Below are 24,472 nucleotides of genomic sequence, written 5' to 3'. Positions count from 1 at the left end.
CACTATTAAACTCACTAATATCTGGCAGATTGCTCTGGAGTCAGTGTGTGTGATTGATGATGGGGAGACCATGCTGGTGGAGGGTCTTCGTGTGGCACCCCAGGAAAGGGGAAAGGGTGTGGCCGGAGTTCTGCTGCGCTTCTGTTCTGAGCTGGTCAAATCCAAGTACCCGGAGGTGAAAGTGAGCCGGCTGACCCGTGATGACCAGATGGGACCCAAGGACTTTCAAAAGTACCGCCTCATAACTAAGCAGGTAGAAACACCACGATATTTCCTCCAGGTTCGGACCCGTCATGGCTGCTGTGACGCTCTGAGTCTGTATTACAGTAAATCTTGACAATGACTTTTCGTCCTCAGGGTATCCTGCTGGTTCGCTTCAGAGCTGAAGACCTGAAACTACGACTGTCTGAGTTCAGTTTGAGCAGAGACATCTATTCCTCTCTGTCCTCCAACCATTCACCCGTGCGTCTTGATGATTCTTCCATTACCCAGCTGTATCTGACCACAGACCTGATGCAGGGGGTCCTTCCTAATTCCACCATCATACAAGACTGGCAGCCGTTCAAGCTTTTGGCCAGTAACATCGCCATCCTGCTAAAGAAGGACATCGACTGGATGGTGGATGATGTGTCCAGCCCCTCGGTGGCCAGTCTCTGTACCTTCCCCTTCAGGGTGCCCATTGGTGACAACTGGTACTGATCTTTATTTTCATTAATGAGGCCAAGCAGCAGACAAAAGAAAGAAAACAGGCTTATTACAAGATTTATAACTGTCTAAACTTTCTGAGTAACTTTGAACACACAAATATTGAAGAATTGTCTCTATAATTTAAAATAAATGGGAGGTGAACTAGTCTGTTATAGAAATCATCCTTCCCACTTTGGAATAACTAAAAGAAAATAAGACTTGAATTAAAATCCAGATGACCCAGCTTTCCACAACCATTAACTTCTTCTTGACAAGACCCCCACTGTACAGGGGTCAGCAGTAGATAGTACAGTACAGAAGATGTTTGCACACAACAGGAAACAGTAATCCTAACATGTAACGTACCAAAGTTATGGTAATTATGGTCTGGTCAGCTAAAAAACTAAAAAAGTATTCGTACCCAAACCACAGCTACCAGCCAAAATCATAAATCTTGTCTTAAATTTTATTCCAGCTCTAAAAACTCCATTAATGTTTTCTATGATTCTGCTCTAATCTACTAATTCCCAGGACTACGTTACTAATTCCTTGGACTACTTTGTTTTAGGACTACACAAATTCCTATGGCCACTTTTAATTCCTAGGACTAGAATACTTATTATTTGGACATATTTACTAATTTACAGGACTACTGTACTAATTCCTAGGACTACTTTACTAATTCCTAGGACTACATTATTAATTCCTAGGACTACTTTACAAATTTTTAGGATTATATAATTTATTCCCAGGACCTCTTTACTAGTTCCTAGGACTACTTCACTCATTCTTAAGACTACTTTGCTCATTCCTAGGACTATGTTATTTATTCCTAGGATTACTTTACTCATGTTTAGGATATTTTACTAATTCCTAAGACATCTTTACAAAGTCCTCGGGCTACATCACAAATTCCTAAGACATTTAATTAGTAAAGATGTCTGAAGTAGGATTGCTTTCCTAATTCCTTGAACTTTTTCATTCCTACATGAATTGGGTTACTATCCTCTGGTTTAGGAATGTGGTTTTCTTTTAGGAGATAACCATTTACATCTTCCACTTTGACACAGCAACACATCTTGATTCCGACACTTCTGTAGTCATTTACATGTCTCAGCTTTCTTTTGAGACCAAGATTATACATGCAGCACTTGTAGTTGTGTAAATATACTTAATTTAATGTCAAACAGGAGGCAGAAGAACAGGGCTTAGTAAGAAGAGGTTAAATGCAGCCCAAATTGGATCTGTGCACGTCAGATAAAGTGTGCACATGAATGACATTAAGTGTATATGCAGGAATCTGTTTATTTTCACTTTAATTAACCTGTCAGACCATTACTAATTTCATCCCCTTAGTTTTGAACAGAGGTTTTTTACGTTTGCAGGCTGTTTTCCTCTCAGCTAACTGGTGCTATTTTCCATCCAGGTACTACCTGAATATCGACATCTTTGGTAAAGACCTGAATTTGGCCCAGCAGCAGTTCTTCTGCCACCTGCAGCGTCACACCGCCACCCTGAAGGGTCACGTGATGTGCCAGATTTTCCTGGACCCCCCCCTGTGGAAGCCCATGGCTGAATTCTGCCATAACGTCCTGAATGTTGAGCTGGTGAAGGAGTACACCGAGCAGTGTGTGGTGGAGTCAGATGTAGTGTAGTTACAGGGGATGATGATGAAGACAAAGAAAAACACAACCCTCTTTTCTGAGGAGATAGAAACCAAGCAAACAAAACTTCAGAGAATGCAGTAGATTTCATTAACGCACAAACCCATAAATGGTAGGAAGGTTAAAGGTCATAGACACATCCTGTAATCACCTAATTCTTTCGTCTTCTGAACGATAGTCAGGTCTTTCCAGCAGGTCAGCGGCTGGTCAGTTGGCAGGTGAGGTGAAGGTTGCATGATGGCCCCTACATGTGAATCCCCTGGTCCAGACACAGAATCAATTATTCATCGTTTAGTTTCTGTGATTAAATGATTACAGGCGTGTCTTTGATCGTAGCTCCTGTTTCCTGTTTACCAGAAATCATTCATTAGAATTATGAGCTTAGAAAAAAACTCAAAAATTGGTAGAAGTGATGCAACCTAAAAATAGTTCAAACATGCAAACACGCTTCTTATGCTAAACCCTTTTTGTACCTTGACAGAATTTTAGACCTTTTAATTCTTTCTGTAAATACTCAACATCTGAGTGTGTATTAGTCTGAGTTGGGTTTCTAAATCTGCACAACTCTAAAGGCACTTTATCAGAGCTACAGTCAGTCTACATTCAGAGGAAAAGTTTAGGACATGCTCAGATACCTGATCACACCTGACTTTTTCATTTCAAGTGTTTATAAAGATTTACTGTATATATGTTACTAATTTAATATTTTCATTTTAATGCTGCAATAAAATTGACTTCTTAGGCTGTAAGAAAAATCTAGGCTCAGTTAATCTGAGACAGAATGCTAACACTTCAAAGTCTAACAGATACCAGAAATATAAATATGAACAAACAAGAAAAAGTCACCATTTCATTCAGTTTGATTCAGCTTCATACAGTCGGCCATCTCAGGGCTCTTTGTTCGACTATATGCAGTTAAACTTAGACACTTGTGCAGTTTTTCTTATTTTACTATTTTTATCTGAACAGATCTGAGTTTTATTTACAGGCATTCAGATCCAAATGGTTGAGTTTCAGTCACATGAGCTTTGTAGGTTCACGTACTTTCTGTCAACAAAGTGGTGGTCAACCAAACCAACATAAGCGATGATGTTCAGGAAGATCTGAGATGTTGCCTGAGTATTTCCTCAGTTTAGATGTGAGTTCAGCTCTAGAGACCTTAAAAAGTTGATCTTTGTTACGTCATAGATTCTTCTACGTTGTCTGTTGCTTCAGACCAGCTTCTACACAGCCAAGCAGAAGAAAACATAGAAAATCTTGAAGTGTGTGGATGGTAGAAGTAGTAGGAATTAAGACCTCTACTGACAAATCCTGCATTGTTTCTGCTCCAGGAAGTATGACTTTTGGAGTTTTTATAGCATTGTTGCTATGGCGACTGGCAGAGATAAGTTCCTTTGAAGGAGTCCAGTTCATGTCGTCTTAATCAGAAAGATTGCTATGACATCCTGGTGGATGAAGATAAAACATTAGCTCAATTTAAAATGAGCTAAAAGTGAAGGACCCTAACCCGCTGAAGGAAAGGCATTTCCAAACCTTTAACAAAGTGATCTCTGAAACTCTGACATGATCTGACCAAGCTCCTTCTGATCGCAATCAGAGGTTCACAAGACACTTCTCAATGTTTTTTTTTTTTTTTTTTTTTTATTATTATTATTAATTAAATCCTTGGCTTGCTCTCCCTTTGTATGACTTCTTGAGGAACCCTGAAGGAACCTTCATCAGTTTCAGGATCTGATCCATTAGAACAACCAGAAACAGGACAAGCGTCACTGCGCTCTGGTCCACCATCAGTGGTGAAGTTGACCACCACTTCCTGTTAACGTCAGGTGAAACCCAACTATTGAAGGGTTATTTTAGGAAGTACAAATATTTAAACTGTATAACCCTCTATTTCTGACTGACTTATGTCAAAAATTTTATGTAGTACTTTCGGTTTGTCTACAAAAACGTCCTGTTTCAGGTGATTATTCGTTTGCATTGATTGGCCATCTGAGACCGAACAGATGTTTGAACTTAATCCATCTGGTTCTGTCTGCTTCTCTCATCAATGAGCTTGTTTACATGAGCACCAAAAATCTGATCATTGTCTTATTTCTGGAGTTATCAGATTATTCCAGTGATCATGTAGACAGAATAATATGATTAAGAGAAATCAGATTAACACATGTAGATTTCGCTCCAGTACTTCGATGTCTTCCTACATGTAGAACCATATAAATGATCTTTTTTTTTAGTTTTTAAAAGTCTGTGCATATGCAAAAAAATTGCATTACTTCTATCTTTTCAACGTTTTCCATTAAAAATGTGGAACCAGCGCCATCGCATTGTGAGCAGAATACAAAAGAAAAAAACTAATAGTGTGGAGCAACAGGAAGTTGGAGTAAAGTAAAGCAAAACAAAAATTCAAACCGTTTCTTCCAAACGCTACGATGGGTAACGTGAGATCACTAGTTAACAAAATGGACGAGCCCGAGGTGTCTAACAAGGTCTCAAAAAGAAGAATGTGCTTCACCGAGACATGGCTGCACCTTCCGGATCTATGTGTTTATAGACTGCTCTAAGACTGTACGAGTAGACTGCGATAAGAAAATCAGAGGAAAGCTAAAGGAACGTGGAAATGCAGAGCTTCTTAACCACCATTGGTGCCATCCTGGACATGCGACTGTAAAGGAGAAGACCTGCACAAGGGATATGGAACTGTTAGATGTGAGTTTTTGTCTATATTATTTACTCAGAGAGTTTATCTGTGTTTATTGTGATAACGGTTTATATCATCCCTGGTACGGCTCCAAATACATTATCCTAACGATGCGGTTTCTGGGTCTTCAACTACGTCAACCTTTCTGCTACATTACCAACATTCCAGCAGTTTGTCAGCTGCTCCACCAGATAAAAAATAAGATGTTGGACTTATTTGTATGGAAATGTTAAAAATGCATCCAGCTCCTCTGCCCATCCTCCTTTAGGAAGATCAGACCATAATGTGGTTCTTCTTACCTCCATCAACAAGGCAACCAGTCATCACACAGACCGTTAAAACTGGTCTAATGAAGCTGAAGATGCTTTGAGAGGGTATTTTTAGGCCACGGACTGGAATGTCCTGGAGCCACATGGACATGACTGAGTGGGTGACAGATTATGTCAACCTCTGTGTGGACAGGATTGTCCCAACAAGAACAGTGAGATTTCCCACTAACAAACTCTGGATCACCAAGCTTTCAGGGATGGAGACGGAATTATTGAAGACAACACAAAACCAACTCAAAACAAAGATTAAGAAGTGCAGGGAGAACTACTACTGGGAAAAGTTAGACAACCAGCTCCAGGAACTCCACCACCACCACCACCTTTAGTTGAACAGACCACACCTCAATGAGCCACACCTTTCCCGTCACACCTCCACTCTTATTCATGATTGAGCCCAGCTTATTCATGGAATTTAGTCATGGGGTATATCAGAGACAGAACTGGTCAGACTGGAATGTCCTGAAACAATGACCTCATCTTCAACCCAAACAAAATAGAACAAAGCATCCTGGGAGAAAAGGTGGAGGCGGTGGAGAAATACAAGTACCCTGGGGATCAGCTAGACAACAGGCTAGACTGAAATGCAACACAGAGGTAAAAGTAGACTCTACTTCTTAATGAAGATCATTCAGTGTCTGCACCAAAATGTTGCATATCTTCTGTAAGTCTGTTGTGGGAAGTGCAATCAGGTTTCCAGCCATCTGTTGGGGAACCGTCAGAGTCGGAGACTTAAAGTTACTGAACAAATTTATCAAAACAGCTGGTTCTGTGCTAAGGATGACTCTGGAGCCGCTCCAGCTGATTGTCCAGAACAGGATGCTGCACAAGTTGCTGAAAATAATGGATAATTGTTCTCATCCTCTACATAACAAAGTGGAGAAGCAGTGTGAGGCTTCGTCAGTCCAATGCAAGACAGAAAGCTACTGGAGACCATTCCGGCCAGCAATCAGCACCCTCTCTAACAAAGCACTAAATTCTTCTAATCAATTATTGTTGTTTTTATTCACAAAAAAACATTGTAGGAACTTATGTCACTACATACTCTGGAAGAAATTTGATAATAGACTGGAAAATGTAGACCAGGGCTTTTTGAATACCACATTTCAGATACCACATTTTCAGATGTCTCAGCTCTGATTATTACAGTAATCTGATTACTCCCAGTTATCAGATTTAAATGGTCATGTAAACAGACTCACTTAACTCACAGGCCATCATAGGTTTTACAGATGATGTTGGTTTGCCCCTAATTCTGGTCGTCCTGTTACAGCCCACACCTGTAACAGCTTTTTAACTAATGACCGGATTACATGTCAGATCCTGAAAAAGGGTTCTACATATAAAAAGCTGTAATTCCTCTTACATCATTTAGACGACGGGTGATCTAAATGATCAAACTTTGGTGTATTTAAGGTTAAAATTTGTTGTCTGGAAGCAGCAGTTTAACTGGAGATTAACCCCCTAAAACAGTTTCAGGGCTCCATCTCATTGACTGGCCAAAGCTCTACGGAGGGATTCCAATTAGAAAAGAAATCTCAGAGTCATCCTCCGTCCCTCCATCCCAGACTGAAAGGTTTTCCTCAAGAATTTATCTCACTGTCCAAGTCTGCAACATGTATGCATAGCTCTGTTCAGCTCCACTGGATGGACGAATAATCTGTTTTGGGAGTGTTTTAATGATGAGTTGGAAAGAATGAGTTGTAATTACCTTTATGATCCTATAACTTTGCATTTAGGACAAATATTAAGTTAATTCTTTTCCAACAAATTAGGACCATACAGTGCTTTACAAAATGTTCTTTCACTCTGGCATTTCTCCTCTTTTGTTGCATTAAAACCTGGAATTAAAATGGATTTTGTATGGCTTGTATTATTTGGAACTAGTTTAACACCCAGTAGAGCTCCTTGTCTCCTCATGTTTGTAAGATCTATCCAAAAAGACAGACCGTTCATTAAAACTTCTGAAGTCAGCAGGAAAATGTGGACAGGGATCCTAGAATGGAGGTATGTGTCACTGTTTCAGAGAAGACTGATTTATGCTAATATAATCATTCCAGAAGCACAGACCAAAACTGATAAAGGTGTGGAGAACTTTCTCCAGGTCATTGAGAGGGACATAAGGTGAAGACTGTTGTCAGCAGAAATTCCCCCGTAGGCCCGAGCGCTGAGGGTGGCGCGAAGGCCTACTGTACTTCAAATGTGTTTTTTCTCCTCCTCCTTCATTCTTATTGTTCTTCTGGTAAATTAATTGCTTATATTTGGCTTAATTTGTAAGGACATCTATGTTATTACAGTTTGTGGTTAACAGGCTGATGCCAGACTGAAATATTAGCTTGAGTAATTATGTTGTATGAAAAAGGGGTGGGATTATTAATCCTTGTTTATATCCGAGATGCAACCAATATGGCGCAGGGAGGGCGTGTCGGCTAGTTAGGCCACGTGTCTGACAAAGACCAAAAACCTTTTTTAACAAACTCCTCTTAGTGAGATCAGTGTATGGCTCTCAAAGTTGCTCCTAAGAATCTTGACAAGTCTGTGATGAAAACTTTGTGAGTTCTCACCATTCGGTGTGGACGCTGTGGCCCCTCTAAGTTTGGTGTTCCACATACAAGTTATGTTTTACCAACGGGCCTATTACTCTAGACACAAAAATCTAATTAAATATTGTGTAAACAGTAAACAAGTAGATGATCCTTACAGCAAAAACCTGTGACTTTTACTTCATGGCCATGACACAGTGAATTTCGATGTAACGCCATGACCACTTGAGTTGTCATAAATCGCTCAGATGTCACATCCAATCTCACACCTGTTAATTACTGCATGCCCTGAATTCATCTATATACCCATTTCCTGTCAGTGATACAGCACCATCTATTGGTGACATCCATCTTTCCCCAAGCAACAAAAAAATATATTTTTTTCTTTCCAAAGTATCCACAGTGTACACAAAAGACCCTTACGTACGTAATTAGGGACGTCTATTTCAAATGTTGTCATTTGTTGCAGGGCTGGACATTTTGAGCCGAGACTGGACCGCCACCAACTAATGATGAAAGACGACCTCGCCTATAAATGAAAAATAACTTTCTACGAGAGTGCTTATACACTGCCTTGTTTATTTATATGTACTTGTCTCATAAACTTAAACTAACACCATCCTCACTGTCCCGTTATACTACACAGTACTTAGTGGTGGAAACCTGGAAATATGTAGATGATTAAAAATATAATTTTAGGAATACAGCTTAAAGCGAAACTAATAATAATAATAATAATAATAATAAAAATAATAATAATAATAATAAAAGTAACATTAAGAAACCTTTATTAGTCCCTCAGTGGGGCTGCGGAGGCCCCTCAAATTTTTATGTTTAACCAAAAAGAATCAGCCAACACTGAAACACCAATCTACACCAAATCCCTGCTCTTTGATACCATTCCCAGCCTGGACACAACCCTGGGTCAATAATCTGTCAACCCCATGTGGTCCTGCCCACTTACAACAGAAAGTCTTAGTTTTTGCACTTTTGTGTCCTGCTTATTAATGATTGATGTCTTACATTTAGAAATTTCTCAGAATATATAAAGTTCAACAGTTAAAAACTAATGCTCCTTGGCCAAATATATCCACCCATATCTAACACAAAGAAAATCCTGTCTTCAGCAAACATAATATGTATAATGACAAACAAACACCCTTATCAAGTAATCAAATTTTTTTCCAAGTATAAGGGAGTGGCCATGGACCGTGTTGACATTGCACTATTTAACAAACTTCAGCAGTTAATCCTTTTCCCCGCCCACCTCTTTGGTCCGATGCGGAATAAATTCATTACATAGTTTGAACATGTCAGAACTTGCAAAAAAAAAAAAAAAAAAAAAAAAAGCCTCTTGGACCTATCAGCTAAATTGAACAGAAAGTCATTTTTTAAAATAGTGCCATTTTTTAAGGTGATTTTTATCCCTTTTTTGCATTGCATTTTAATGGACTCCTCATAGGGATTTTGTCCCATCAGTCTGTCTGTCTGACTGTCTGTCTGTCTCTCTCTCTCTCTCTCTCTATATATATATATATATATGAGGAACCATCATGGGAGGACAAGCCCCTGGGAAGTACCACCAACAGATAGCTGAAGTGGCAGATATGAACAAGTCCTACCAATAGCTAGAGAGGGCTGGATTGAAGAATGGCACAGAGGTACTAATCATGGCAACACAGGAGCAAGTCTTGAGTACCAGGGCAATCAAGGCCCAGATCTACCACACCAGGCAAGACCCCAGGTGCAGGCTGTGCAAAGAGCCCCCTGAAACAATCCAGCCCCTCATGGCAGGGTGCAAGATACTGGCAGGCAAAGAATACATGGAACGCCATAACCAAGTAGCCGGCATAGTGTACAGAAACACCTGTGCAGAATATGGTCGCTATGAGAAACACCTCCCAAGGTTACAGAGAATGAGAAGGCTAAGGGGATTCTCTGTGGGATGAAATGAGTGCCGAACACATCATCTATGAAAGAAGCTACTACAATGAGCTGTAATCATACATTTTTTATTAAAAGAAATGAAAAATACTTTATCCCAGAGGGAATTTGCATTAATTACATTGTATTATACATGTGTACAGGACACATCTCAGAATAATAAAAACATTCACAAATATCTCTGTTCCAGTCATCGACATGTCAAATTAAACACCTATTCAGATTAAAATCTTCAAATCTGAATTTCTTTCCAGCAGGAGACGCTCCAGCAGCTGATTGTCCTGCATCACCGCTGATAATGCTGACAACACATCTGCAACCATTCAAGGCAAAGAAAAACCTTCCTTCACCATTTTCACCCTGATTCAGCCACAGTTCCTCAGTGAGATTCTTCCCTTATAAAAAACGATGGATTACTGTTTTAATCGTAATTTAAAATGAGACTGAAGCTTGAAAACAATAAAAGAACTGATCAGTTACAGGATGTAGGAGGAAATTTTATGGGTTTGAAATGAATATTTAACTGTTATACCTAAAACTACATTAACGATAAAACCGCATCTAAAAAACCAGTCCAACACGAGGAGATCTGATGAATTTAGAGCTTTTTACATCCACCTCTCGCTTCTACAGAAGTCAAGAAACAATGTCAGAGCTGAAAAAACAAAACACCCTAATGGCTTATGGGTATTTCCAGCTTCATTTATAAGAGCGGTGATAAAAATGAAGCCTGTTATTTAACACACTGGTGAAGACATGCAGCTTGAGTTGATGAACAAAGAAAACAAGAATGACATCAAGGCAGAAAGCTGGAATTCAGTGGTTCCCAAACTATTTTCACTGAGGACCCCCTTCATGGACCCCCTGCACCACTCTGTGCTGAAACCATGCTTGGTCACAAGTGAGGCTTTCCATCTTCTTGCCAGAACGTCTCCTCTCCTTGGTTTGACCTCACTGGGTGAGGCCTCTGGACCACAAATAATTAAGGGCATAACATGTAAAGGACTATGGATTTCAGCTGTTGCATTGATCAAGGCCTGATCATTCCTACACTGGGATCTGTCGGATACGAATGTTTTATAAATTACACATGGATCCAATCATAAGATCATCCCTGCCATCAGATGTGTGCTCATTTCCATGTACGTTTGATAAATGAGGGCCATTGTGTTGACACTGATCACGATGACTGAATGTTCAAAGCCTCAGAGACCCCCTGTGTTCTTTAAGGGACCTCATTGGGGGTACCCGGACCCCAAGTTGGGAACCACTGCTGTAATTAATGATAATTATTTCATCTAATCCAGAGTTTAGAATGTAATAAACTTGAAAAAAACGGATCCTTCAACCTCATTAAATGTTTTGATTTGTGATCTGATGATTATTTAGCTTGTTAATGCTTAAAACCCAGACACTGTGGGTCCACAGACGTCTCTCTGTCTCCAGACAGAGTCTCTAGAGTTTTGGACGCAGGGATCCGACCACAGGTTTGTCTGAGCAGAACTCTTTCCACCAGGACGGGCGCTCCAGAACTTGACCGCCCTGCATCACTGTGGACCACAAGTTCTTGTAAAGCTGCAGAAGAAGCAAAGAAAACCCACATAAAATATCTTTATGAAACCAAACACCTGCAAGAAGGAGATCTGTTAAGACATGGAAACATACAGATTTCCCCAACTGAGTACTACACTATTACTTGTTTTAAAAGTAGAATGGGAGGCAGAACCTTCAGTTATCAGACCCCAGGTTTCCGTAGCGAGGCTACTGTCTTTTAGGAATTGGCTTGTATGAACACTGTTTGAATTACAATGAATTGGCTTGAATTATGTCTGTAAAGTGCCCTGAGATGACAAATAAAGATAAGTTTAAATGAAAATTCTTTCTACAACCCTTAGAAACAAGCATATTGAACTGAATATTACCACTAAAGTAATCCTCTAATGTAAAACAAGTGAAGTAAGCACTGGTTTCTGTTTATAGAATACAGAAAAACAGGCAGATTAAAAGTACAAATGGTGATAATCACGATTAATAATGTGTAAGCTGTGATTAATTACTTGACAGCCCTCGTTAACTAAATGAACCTGAACCTTCTACAGTTTATTTTTTGTTCAGTAAACAACGACAGTTTGTGACACAAACTAATATATGAAGTATTTAAAAGGACATCCTGCTGAACTGAAGCCTGTAAAACCACACACCAAATATTTGTGTGACACTGTGACCTCACGCTGACAAACTGAAGTGTAATATGATCTGCAGACAGAGGAGCACATCTACACTAATAAGAAATTATTCATAAAATGTGACACAGATGTTTTGGTTTGTTTCTCAGAGTGTGTATGTTTCACCTGTCCATCAGCATTTCCAAGTGGTGAGTTGAGGATAAAATCGGTAGGTGCCAATACATCCACCAAAGCTACAGCATCATCCTTCAGCTAGAGGAGACACACAGGTAGAGTTCACAGTTACACTGTAGCAGAGTAATCATCAGTTTATGAAGAAAGAAACCTAACATCAGTAATATAAAACAAGACCGTATTCGCATTTTGTGCTGGCAGATCGCAACCAGGTTGCAAGTAAAGGATGAAGAGACACAATCTAAAGAGTAAGGGATTTACTGAAAACTGCATTTATACTCAAACAGGCTGTTCATCAGCTGATCAAATGTCTAAGACCATAGAGCCACCAGTGCAAAATGCAAATACTTTTACTTTTTTTCCCGGTCTTAAGATTTTGTTCAGGAGTGTATATTAGTCAGTGGGCACGGATACAGCAGACCTGAAGCAGCCTCTGACTCCACACACTGTGCTGTTTCCTCATTGTGCTATGTAGAGGATGTGGAGAACTGTCCATCATGTTCAGCAGCTTGTGCAGCATTGTTCTCTGGGAAATCAGCTCCAGACCAGTCCAACTGAACAAAGTGTTAGCTGGTGAGAGTTAAGCAGTTGTGGTCCTGGCTTATTTTACGCCTTGGGCGAACACCCATGTCTAATGTCTGAATCAGAATCAGAACCAGCTTTAATTTTTATAGCAAGTATGAACACATACAAAGGAATTAATATAAGTAATAATAAGAAGGAAAATAAGTAGGAAGTAATAAATAAAACAGACTCTTCTCACTGTCTACTGTATACAGAGCAATATTTACAAATACAAATTACAACTACAAATATCAGATCAATTTACACTATATACAGTAGATGCAGCAGAGGAGCGGTATAAAATGAAACATGTGAGTGGTTAGCAGTTTATCTGTTCAATAAAGTGACTGCAGTGGGGAAGAAGCTGTTCTGGTGCCTGTTAGTCCTGGTCTGCAGGGTTCTGAGGCACCTATTAGTCCTGGTCAGCAGGGTTCTGAGGCAACTGTTAGTCCTGGTCTGCAGGGTTCTGAGGCACCTATTAGTCCTGGTCAGCAGGGTTCTGAGGCACCTATTAGTCCTGGTCAGCAGGGTTCTGAGGCAACTGTTAGTCCTGGTCTGCAGGGTTCTGAGGCGCCTGTTAGTCCTGGTCTGCAGGGTTCTGAGGCAACTGTTAGTCCTGGTCTGCAGGGTTCTGAGGCGCCTGCCAGATGGGAGCAGCTCAAAAAGACTGTGTGCAGGGTGAAAGGAGTCCTTTATGATGTTCCCTGCCATCCTTTGAATCCTGGGGGAGTACAGGTCCTGAACAGAGGGCAGAGGGGTTCCAGTGAAGAGCTCTGCCATCCTCAGTGCACTGGAGTCTGGTTTTGTCCTTCTCTTTTGCTTTCGTGTGCTCTTACACAGACACTGTCTTGATCTTGGTTTTTGGTTTTGGATTTTATGGTCTTGTCGTGTTTAGTTCTATTTCCTGTTTTATCTTTGTACTTCCTTCCCTTGTGTATTCTGTTTGACTTTGCTTCCGGTTCATTAGTTCACCTGGTTTAATTTGTTCATTTACTTCACCTGTTCATCATTAGTCCTTCTGTGTATATTACAATGGGGCGAATATTAACACCTTCCAGTTGGGTCCTTGGGCAAGACCCTTAACGCTACCTCCTAACCACCTTATTACTCTCAGATGTAAGTCACTTTGGAGAAAAGCGTCTGCTAAATGACTGTAGAATGTAGAATAGAATACATATATATACATACTTGGTTTCCTTCTCACCTTTCCAGTCCATTGTTTTTATGTCATGTTACCATCTTATTTCCATTGTGTTTAGTCTTTGCAAATAATTTGGCTCAGGTGATAGAGCAGGTCGTCCAATTCCGATTGACTGGGGTTCGATTCCCCCAGTCAATCTGTCATTGTGTCCTTGACACTTCACCCGTGGTAGTCGAAGGCGTGGACTGGCTGCCACGTTTCCATCAGTCTGACTCAGGGCAGCTGTGGCTACACATGCAGCTTACCATCACCAGGTATGTATGAGAAGTACAATGTAAAGCACTTTGGGTGCATTGAAAAGGGCTTTATAAATCTAATCCATTATTAATGTTACTATGGAAACCATGCATGATGCAAAATGGACTGTTTATATTTTTATATTGTGTCCTGATTCATTGACAAGTTACTTCTGTATTGCTGATATATGAACTTACAGAAAAGAAGATTAATTTAGAAGTTAATTTTCATGATGACCAGAGTTTGTTGTGTTGTTGAACCACTAAACACAGAGAAAGCCTGGTTGGTGGTCTGGAATTGTTTCCTGGGTCAAATGTGTGAAAATAACTCAAATGTTTACAACAACTCAATTTATTTGGTTATGACACCAAATCCTTTGTTGAGAGACCTGACAACGATAAAGAAAAGAGGGGATTTTTCTTTACCTGGGAGCAGAGACTGAGGATGGCCATCTGCACCAACTCTGCAGGCTTCCTTCCACTAAAGTAATTACCTGTATGGAAATTAATCTGTCTTATTAAACAAATTTGATGAAAATATACAGTACAGAGTTCAGTTCCTACCCTGGTACAATGTGGCCATGTGGCTGCTGAGGCTCCACAGCCCATACAGAGCACACAGCTTTATTAGGACTGGCTTTAGACCAGCTGGTGTGTCCTTATCAGCAGCCAGATCATGAAATCTCTGGAGACAGTTGAGTTCAATGTAGGTGATGGCCAAAGACCTGCAATAGTACACCTGGACCAATAAATACAAACATTAGAACTTTGAGTTTCCACTTCCAACATTAATGCCAGTTTCGGTCATTCTTATGTTCAGATTAGAGATCTGATCTATGAGTCACTTTATTCTGTTCTCAGCATCTATCACACAGTTCATTTCAGCTTGAACAATCTAAAAAATTAACAAACAAAAGATGTTTACTGAAAACGTGTAAAACCTGTCTAGACCAACAGATTACTGAGTATCTTTCTGGATGACAGGAGTCATAGTTGTATTGGAAAACTGAGATGAAGAGAAATGGTGAGGGTACAGACACTCTGTCCTTTTTGGGTGGTTTGTTTACAAGATTTTACATCTTTTCCAGCTGTTCTCCTCTGACCACCAAGAGCCACAACCATGGAACAACCAAAATGGAAATGGTAACAATCAGTTGGTTTTCCATAAACAGTCTATGTTTTTTATCAAAATGAGTAACTTATATTTAATATGCCTAAAAACACTGAGAATCAAGATCCTGAGCAACGAGCAGAAGTTTTGATTTTAGCCTGAACAGCAAGCATATTTCTGTACGTGTTTGTCTTACCTGGGTGTTGTTCCGAGCCTCAAACTCATTGTTGCCCAAGGCCCTCTCTTGTTCCAGTCTCTTCTGACTCTCCTCCAGCAGGAAGCAGACCAGCCATCTATAGGCTGCCAGTGGCACTGAAATGATAAGAAATGCAGTCAGCAGAATTTGTGTTTCAGTAGTTTATGATCTGAAAATGAAGTCTGTAGTTTGAATATACAATGTCTGTAATGAAAGGCCAGCATTACAAAACGGGTCATATAAATTATCCTAATTGTCACTGATCACCTGATTCTGTTTGTCAGTATTGATATAACACAGACCTGCTTAACAGGTATGTTAAAAAAACAATAGAATGACATGGTTAATGAAGTGGTCAGTTTTTCCTGCCAATAAGGTTTAACCGATAAGTTCAACCTCAATCTTACATGCATTTGATTTTCTCCTGAGCTTCACTGTTTAATCACATTTTATTATGAAAATATTCAGCTGTTGGGATGATAATGCAGAATGAAACTAACCTTACTCATTTAACCTGGCAGCTTAAACATAAAAAAACTTATATATTATTGAATTTGAATTTCTTGGAAAGCTGAAATACCTTCTGGGTCCACACACTCTCCATGTGTCGTTGCTGAAAAACTGCTTTTCAGGATTTGCTTGAAATCATCCAAGAAATCCACAGTGTGAAGAGGAGACTCGATCCGAACATCATCTGAAACCCGACAACGTCCAATGAGGATATTTTCTGTTTATGTTTTATGTTACCCAAAAGACAAGTCCATTAATCATATTATCCTAAATTAAGTTAGGACAGTCTGCTGGTACATACATGCTGGTAGATGCTAGTTACTGTGTTATTTCACTTTATAACCAGTTTAAGTCACATAAAGGACTCAATGACTCAGCCACAGTCCCACCTTTTCCTGGGAGCTTGAATAAAAGCAGCTGTACTTCTTGGTTTTTGAAATATTTCATTTAAGTGGCTTCTTCAGGTCTGAATCTACATCAACATCAAGTACTGATTCTTCAAAACAGGCTCTGCTGTGTCTCCAACCAAGAATGAAGAGGCAAAGGATCCACATACCCTTCAACCTCATCCCTGAGTCAATAAAGTACATAAGTTCCCATTCCAGCAGGTCCTGATCCCCAAACAACCCAAGTTTGTCAACATGAAAAAGTTTCTACAGAAAAAAAAACAACAAAACGCCCATGATCGTAATGTTGACTGAGTTGTGAGATTAAAGAAGTGAATAGATGTTTACTGCAGTCCAAATATCCTAACAGGACATAAAATACTAAATCTGCATCATGCGAAGCCAACACGGGTCATTCTGAGTCCAGCTGTGGAACTCTGGTACATCTTTTCTCTGTCTCTGTTCTTCTATGGACCTCCTGATGATCTCCAGATAATATCCTAATATTATCACCTTCCTAATATTAAGATGGCACGACAGTAAATTCTGGAACCAGTCTTTCAGAGGATGGAGAACTAACCATGGACTTTGCTGTGGAACCAGCTGAGCAGATAGTTGCTGGTCTGTTGCAGCAACACGTTGTTGTCTCCTTCATATGTGCAGTTTGGGTCGTTGTCATCTCGTAGATCACCCAGCCGGCTCACTGAAACAGACATATTTACATCACTCTGGTCTCTAACTTGGAGAGATATGTGTTTAACTGAATATGTTAGACTTACTGGCCAGGTATCCATGTCCACCACAGGCCTCCCTACACTCCTGGATCGCCCTTTGAGCGGTCCAAGAGCCCAGGGGTTTGCTGGAGCAGCCCAAAGCGTGGATCTCTCTGCCCATCTCTGCCTGTAGAGAGATGGGCACATGAGAAAAACACTAGGACATGGTGTAAACAAGAACATGTTTGGATTTCCAGGTGTGCGTCATCTGTACTCACCTGTCTGATGCTGTTGTCCTTCATCATCTGTCCGGCTTGGAACTCAACAAAGTTCATGAAGGTGGATTTGGTAAAGTTTTCCAGAGCATATGCTGCTGCTAGGTAGGGGATCAGACGCCACTGCTGCAAGAACAACCATTCAAACATTAGAACTGTAGTCATCCCTTTCCCAGAAATCTCTCCTACAAGACCGGGAAGCTGCACCAATACGCAGACAACTTTTTGTTTTCAAGGTGTCTGTGGTCCTGCAGATCCATTATCCATCAAACTTCTCATAATATGTAAAAACTTGCCAAACAGGACCAAATTTTCATGGTTATATGCTGTACTGTAACAATCCATACACTTTACTGCTGAATTGGGGCGGCAGTGGCTCAGGCGGTAGAGCAGGTCGTCCAATGATCGGAAGGTCGGCGGTTCGATTCCCGCTCCCGCAGTCATCTGTTGTTGTGTCCTTGGGCAAGACACTTAACCCTCCTTGCCTCCAGTGTTGGCATCGCTGGTGTATGAATGTGTGGATGAATGTTCGGTGATGGTCGGAGAGGCCGTAGGCGCAGACTGGCAGCCACGTTTCCGTCAGCTTGCCCCAGGGCAGCTGTGGCTACACATGTAGCTTACCATCACCAGGTATGAGTGAGGAGTGAATGAATAATGGATTCACACAATGTAAAGCGCTTTGGGTGCCTTGAAAAGCGCTATATAAATCTAATCCATTATTATTATTATTATTAATTGGACTTAATGGCCTGTTGTTGACATGTAAAGGTGTGAGGGATGGATTATTATGTTTAGAAACTTGAACACAATGTACAATGTTCTATTTAAAATTTTTGAGGTTTCAGACCATTACCCTTTAAGTCAGCCTTTATTATCAGTTTGTTCATTTTATTTAAGTCTGATGATGGGCTCCTCTCTGAGCCGCCACCTTGCTGCGGTGGAGGGATTCTGAACATCTCTTCCTGTTCTCGAAGAAGGCCGACGCTTGTCTCTCTGTACCTACTCTACCCTGCTACTTCTCTGTCTTGTCAGTCTATCTATTTGAGCCTCTCTCTGCACTCCCTTCTGAATTTTAAACCATGGATCTGATCAGCTGGTCTCTCAATGCAATTGATCAAATTTATTCGAACCGCAAAACAGGCGTAGGGGAGCCTGCTTGCGCTTCCTGGAGTAACGTTCGCGGTTGGATACGTGATGGATGTGGAAGGTCAAGTTTCTGTCGCTACTTTCTGATGAGGACATAGAAGACATCTACGAAATTGGATTCATGATAACTGGGTTTCTGCTGTTTGGAGCGGGCAGTTACCTGGTGTATCGCATTATTCGGGCACTGTTGGAGACCACTGGCAAGCTGCCAGGCTTTTGTGCCGAGCTCTGAACACTCAGACTATAGCTTGCAGGAGCTTAATCATAAACTGGATGCCATTTGTGTGTGTGTGTTTTTTTTTTTTTTTTTTGTTTTTTTTTTACGATGTGTTTATTGAATTTTCATTTGTACATATTACAATTCACAAGTGCAGTATTATAGTATAATGTTATCTCCCACCCCAACATGGAACAAGATAGAACAAGGTATTGCTCTCTTATTTACACAAAGAATACACAAAGGCATCAAACAAAATCAATTTAACAGTAACATAAGGTACCTTAAAATCAGGTATGATTTCTTGTACCAGTTACACAAGTAAAATAAAGTCAGAAAAGGTAGTAAAACAACTTTACACCTCCTTTAGGAAATTACCAATGTTAGTCTTATTAATGTAATTAGTTAATGGCTACCAGATTTCTTGATATACATCTTTTAATTTTAATAAAATATGTTATTTTTTCCAGGACCATACATTGTGCCATGGAATTAATCCAAGCTCTGATAATAGCTGGATCAGGCTTTTTTTTAACAAAGAGCTAGCATTCTTTTGGCTTGTAATATTGAAAAATCTATAAATTTGCACTGGTGGTGTTTTAGTTTAAAGTTCTTTGGATACAAGTGTAAGAAAATCATTCTTGCGTCTAATGGGATATTCATGGATAAAATTACTTTTATAATACTGATCACTTTCCTCCAGAATTCTCTTATAAGACACAATGTACAAATGTCCCCTGATCCTCTCTGCATCTAAAATATGTATCAGGGATATTTATTAAATCTATTAAATTTGACAGCAGCTATATATGTCTGCATTAACCAGTTATATTGAAGTAACTTTAGGCTAACGTTACCCAATTGTCTCTAGGAGTTAACACATTTGTTTCCATTCATCTTCTAATATATCCCGTCAAGTCCATCTTCCATGATTCAAGTTCGGGGATTGTTGATTCAGTATACCCAGATAAAAGCCAATTGTAAAAAACTGATATTAATCCCTTATTATTACACTTCTTGGTATTAATTCCTCTAAAGGAGAAAGTGCTGACAACTCTACAGATTGGTTTTGCATAGAGAGAATAAAACTTCTTATTTGTAAATATTTAAAGTGCTTTCTTGGAAGACCATACTTAGAAGATATTTGTTCAAACAACATCAGAGTTCCCTCCCTAAAAAGATCACAAATTTTACTTTGTCCTTTGTCGACCCTTAACTCAAAGCCTGAATCCACCTTCCCTGGTTTAAATAATGTGTTGCCCCAGATGGGGCTAAACTGGGATATAGAGTCAACTACTGTATTTTCATATACTCTTTAACTTCGTACCATACAACAATCATATTGCGAACTATAGGATGAACTGTGCTTGTTTTCAATTGCTTAAACTTATATGAGTATATGTACATGTTGAGTGGCAATGCAAAAAAGCTTGACTCCATATCCACCTAAGACGGAAAAAAGGGAAAAGTAGAACCTAATTGTTCTCAATTGTACACCTAAATAATACAGTACAAGTTGGGACATTTTAACCCCCCAGTATTGAATGGAAGGTAAAGTAGAGAAAGACGGACCCGAGGGCATTTTTTGTTCCAAATAAATTTCCTGAATAATGAGGTAATCTTGGAAAACAATCCAGCAGGTGGCGCCAAAGGGATGTTTCGAAAAAGTTACAAGAACTTAGGCAAAATGTTCATCTTAAATATATTTATCTGTCCTATTAAAGAAATTGGTAAAGACAGCCATCTTTCTAAATCTTTAGATTTTGATTCCTCTAAAGCATTATAATTTATTGAAATTCTAGTTTCTAATTGGGGTACTATTTTGATGCCCATATATGTGAAGCTGGATGAAATTTTAAAAATAAATAAATGTTGTGTTGTGTCTTGACAGCTTACTTTGTTAAGTAACATTAACGATGACTTTGAATCCAGAGATACTTCCAAAACGTTTGATCAGATCCAGTAGTGCTGGTAGAGAACTGGTATTTAACCGTTTTAAAAATAGAACTACATTGTCAGCAAATAAAGCTATTTTATGCTTTTTACTACCAATTGCTGTTATCTTAATCTGGCTCGCCGGACTGGCCTTGGATGGCTGGTATCAAGTTTTCCTGGAATGTTATGTAGACTGATGCTCTGCCCCCACCCTCCCCACCTCCCATCTTCTCAAGCTGTGGACCTTTCCTGGATCAGCTCGCAAGGTTGTCCCATTCATCATCTGGTGGCAGAGACTGGAGAAATGGGAGAGAGTTCACAGGCTCACTTACTTACGCACACAAGCATGCACACTCACACACACACTCACACACTCACCCTCTCCCATGATTCACCGCCTTCTTTGGACGTGAGGGTGCGTGAGGTTGAGCGGTTCCGGCTAGATATAGTTGGACTCACCTCGATGCATGGCTTTAGCTCTGGAACCACTGTCCTCAAGAAGGGCTAGAATGGTAGGAATGGTCCCCCTTATGAATTCGAGTGGTGTTTTTTTTATTGGACTTCGTCATGGATTGTCTATAACAAACACCATGTTCAGGCATAAGAGTATCCATCCACATGTGCACTTGGCATCAGGACACTAAGCTGCAGTTCAATGATCCACTTTGTAGTCATATCATCCGATTTGCGGCCACATGTCTTGGACACTCGGGTGAAGAAAGGGGCAGAGCTGTCAACTCATCACCACCTGGTGGTGAGTTACTTTACCTGATCGGTACCAGCAGCTAAAACACCTTTAATGATGACCAAAAAGGTAGCAATGAACACTGTAGATGGAAATGCTACAAACATAACAACCAGGCTAAAAACACCCAGCTGATTAGTCACGTGAAACAATATGGGTTCAAGTCCCAGGGCTGGCAACTGAGGTAAACCACTGTGGGCCCTTGAGCAAGGCCCTTAAACCCCAACTCTTCCCCTATGGAACAGAACCTACCTGGCAGCTCACTGCTCCTAGTAACTAGAATGGGTTAAATGCAGAGAAAAAAAATTCCCAGCTGGGATTAATAAAGTATATCAGGATATTTAAGCACATCACAAACTGCAATATACAATAATAACAATAATATTCAATATACACCTTTTGTTTTTAAACTTATTGATTATTTAATATCTTTTAATTGTATTATTTTTTAATATTTGCCCCCTCTTGCAAGTGGTACAGTGAATATTAGTTTGTTTTCACTGGTGTTTTTTGTTTTGAATGTTTGTTCCTCTCAGACTAAATTTACTCTCCCTTCAAATTTCAATATTTTCAGTTTGATGAACAGTAAGATCGTTGTTGATGTCTTTACTCGTGGGCATTGTATTAACCCACACCTGAATGACCCTGAACCTTTTATAGAGGTGCTTACACTGATGATGATCAATGAATCAGTTTATTAATCAGCAGCTCTTGGCTGCTATTGACCCTCTGAACTCCCTTGGAAACAGAGGACATGGTGTATGACATAAGCCTTCTTGTTTGCTCCCTTCATTCCTACCTGCAACTGGTACTCCAGAACGGGAACCTCCTCTGTATCTTTGGGTCCAAACTGTCGTCTGGTGGCTGAGAAGCGTATGGCCACCGTCAGAGCCAGTTTCATGTTGATGAGAGCCATCCTGCTGATGAACACCCTGCCGCCTGAAAGGGCACCCAGAGACGATGCAAAACGCTTGTTTGGATCCTGATGAGAAAAACACAAAAAATGTTACTGGGAAAGAGGAGTAAAAACAAACAAAAAAAAAACCAAGTTTCTCCTAAAGACAGTCAGACTTTACTTTAATTTTAATGTTTAATGACCAAAAAGGGCAGTTAATAAAACTGTTTTTATGGCCTTTGATTTAACCTCTTCTTAACAAGGTCTATTTTTTCTTCCTCCTGTCTGAAGTACTGTATATCCTCACTACTACAAGGACTCTATGTTTAATCTTGGTCTTGAAGAGAAGCTTTGTCAGTGTAAATTTACCTGAAACACAGCCATATCTAAAATTAAAACCAAATTACTTTCAGTTAAAACCAGAGCCCAGTTCATATAGAAATTAGTGAAGAGGTCCTAGGAATTAGTAAAGTAGTCAGTCACAAGGAATGAGTAAAATAGTCACAGGAATTATAAAAGTAGTCCTAGGTATGAGTAAAGTAGTCCTATGAATATGTAAAGTAAAAGAGTGAACCTGATCAGTTTTTCAAGTGTTTTAATTGAGGTGGTACACAGGTGAGATAGTATATTATAGGAAGAGTAAATATTTACACTATAAAAAATACTTCATATTCATGGAAACTACCAGGATGTTCAGTATTAATTTTAAACAAAGGAAGAATCATAGGAGAACACATTACCAGATTTTTAGAGCTACAATAAAACTTTTTAACCCCAAAACAGCAAAAGCAAGGCATGATTTATGATTTTGGCTGCTAGCTCCCAGAGTTTTTGTCTGACACAGACATCTTTGTAACAGTAGAGTCTCTGCTGTCATATGGCATCTTGTTTGTGTGGTTTGTTTTAAGTGGAAACATTGGCTGAAGCTCTAAAGTAGCCAGTGCTGTTTTGTTATATTCTCATATAACTGATTGGATTTTTAGCTGTGTTTGGTTTGTTGGATGCCAATGCTTGGTAGAGTCTTTTATCTGAGTTTCTTTCCATCAGCTAGGACTGATGCTTCCTAGTGTGTGTAAAGATCTGAATTGTAGTATTTCATGCTAACCTGTGTACAGGGGGGTCTGTGATGAAGAGGTTAATAAAGATCTTTATAAGTTGTCTACTCCGGAGGCTTCCGGTCGGAACCATGAACATGGCGGCAGCATAGGAACACAGCTCCCCGACATTATGCAGTAATAATGCCCCGTACGGTTTAAATGTAAGTTTTTCAAGGACAAAGAGTGAATATATTACCGGGGGCAGGGATTATGACAAAAGGAAGACCAAAAAAGACGACATATGAAGCGGTGAAGAACGCGAAGGACGATAGCAAACACGATAAGCTAACATCGGAGCTAGCAGACTTAGCAGCAGAAGCTATCCCCGTGCTGGCGGAGGCGCATCGGGAGACACCGAGGCAAGTGGCTGAAAGCATGGCTGACTTAGATACGGTGTTGCGAGAGATAAGAGAGTTTCGCCGGGAAAATGCAGCTAGTCTTAAAGATATAAGAGAAGAGATCACGAAAACGAATGGCAGACTTGACGAGGCAGAAAGGCGCATAGTTGAAACGGAAGACCGTGTTCAGAGCGTGGAGGAAGCTACGCTGGAGCTGCTTAAACTTCAAAAGAGATTTGAGGAGAAGCTGATAGATCAAGAAGGGCGCGCCAGGAGAGAAAATATAAGACTGCACGGGGTTAAAGAGGGGGCTGAGGACAACACGGAGTCAATGGCTGACTTTGTAGAAAACCTGTTGAGGGAACAACTAGAATTGCCACCGTCACTCGCACTCAATATCGAGAGGGCTCACAGAGCACTGTCAGCACGCCCTCCAAGCGATGCGCCTCCACGGTCAATTGTAGTTAAACTGCTGAGTTACAGGTGCAAAGAAGAAATCATCAAGCTGGCTTGGGAAAAGAAAGGGTTTAGGTATAAAGGGCGGCGGGTTATTGTGGATCATGACTATGCTCCCGAGATTATGAAGAGGCGTAAGGAATATATCGAGGCAAAGAAGATCCTGAAAGAGAAAAAGATCCGTTTTCAGACCCCATTTCCGGCTAAGCTCCGTGTCTTCTATGAGGGT

The 24,472-nt window shown here is 40.1% G+C and overlaps 2 protein-coding genes across 4 annotated transcripts in view; one reads left to right on the top strand and one right to left on the bottom strand.

Annotated features, from left to right (window-relative positions):
* nat16 (N-acetyltransferase 16) overlaps positions 1–7,232 on the top strand; it is a 45,511-nt gene extending 38,279 nt beyond the window's left edge. For all 3 annotated transcript variants that reach the window (XM_041984865.1, XM_041984864.1, XM_041984866.1), the window contains 3 exons: positions 29–253; positions 358–692; positions 2,114–7,232. In XM_041984865.1, the coding sequence (XP_041840799.1) occupies positions 29–253; positions 358–692; positions 2,114–2,342 (789 nt within the window). In that variant the 3' untranslated portion in view covers positions 2,343–7,232. The remainder of the gene's footprint in view (positions 1–28; positions 254–357; positions 693–2,113) is intronic.
* Positions 7,233–9,914: 2,682 nt separating this feature from the next.
* The window catches only part of acox3 (acyl-CoA oxidase 3, pristanoyl), a 32,473-nt gene continuing 17,915 nt past the window's right edge, over positions 9,915–24,472 (bottom strand). Inside the window, exons 10-19 of the mRNA XM_041984838.1 lie at positions 22,257–22,439; positions 17,418–17,540; positions 17,206–17,326; positions 17,007–17,129; positions 16,111–16,224; positions 15,531–15,646; positions 14,788–14,962; positions 14,650–14,717; positions 12,214–12,300; positions 9,915–11,437 (exon numbers count right to left, since the gene is read on the bottom strand). Of these exons, the coding sequence (XP_041840772.1) occupies positions 11,318–11,437; positions 12,214–12,300; positions 14,650–14,717; positions 14,788–14,962; positions 15,531–15,646; positions 16,111–16,224; positions 17,007–17,129; positions 17,206–17,326; positions 17,418–17,540; positions 22,257–22,439 (1,230 nt within the window). The 3' untranslated portion in view covers positions 9,915–11,317. The remainder of the gene's footprint in view (positions 11,438–12,213; positions 12,301–14,649; positions 14,718–14,787; positions 14,963–15,530; positions 15,647–16,110; positions 16,225–17,006; positions 17,130–17,205; positions 17,327–17,417; positions 17,541–22,256; positions 22,440–24,472) is intronic.

This window comes from Melanotaenia boesemani, chromosome 5, assembly GCF_017639745.1.
Source record: "Melanotaenia boesemani isolate fMelBoe1 chromosome 5, fMelBoe1.pri, whole genome shotgun sequence".
Taxonomy (NCBI): Eukaryota; Metazoa; Chordata; class Actinopteri; order Atheriniformes; family Melanotaeniidae; genus Melanotaenia; species Melanotaenia boesemani.
This window is presented reverse-complemented; position numbering and strand designations above follow the sequence as displayed.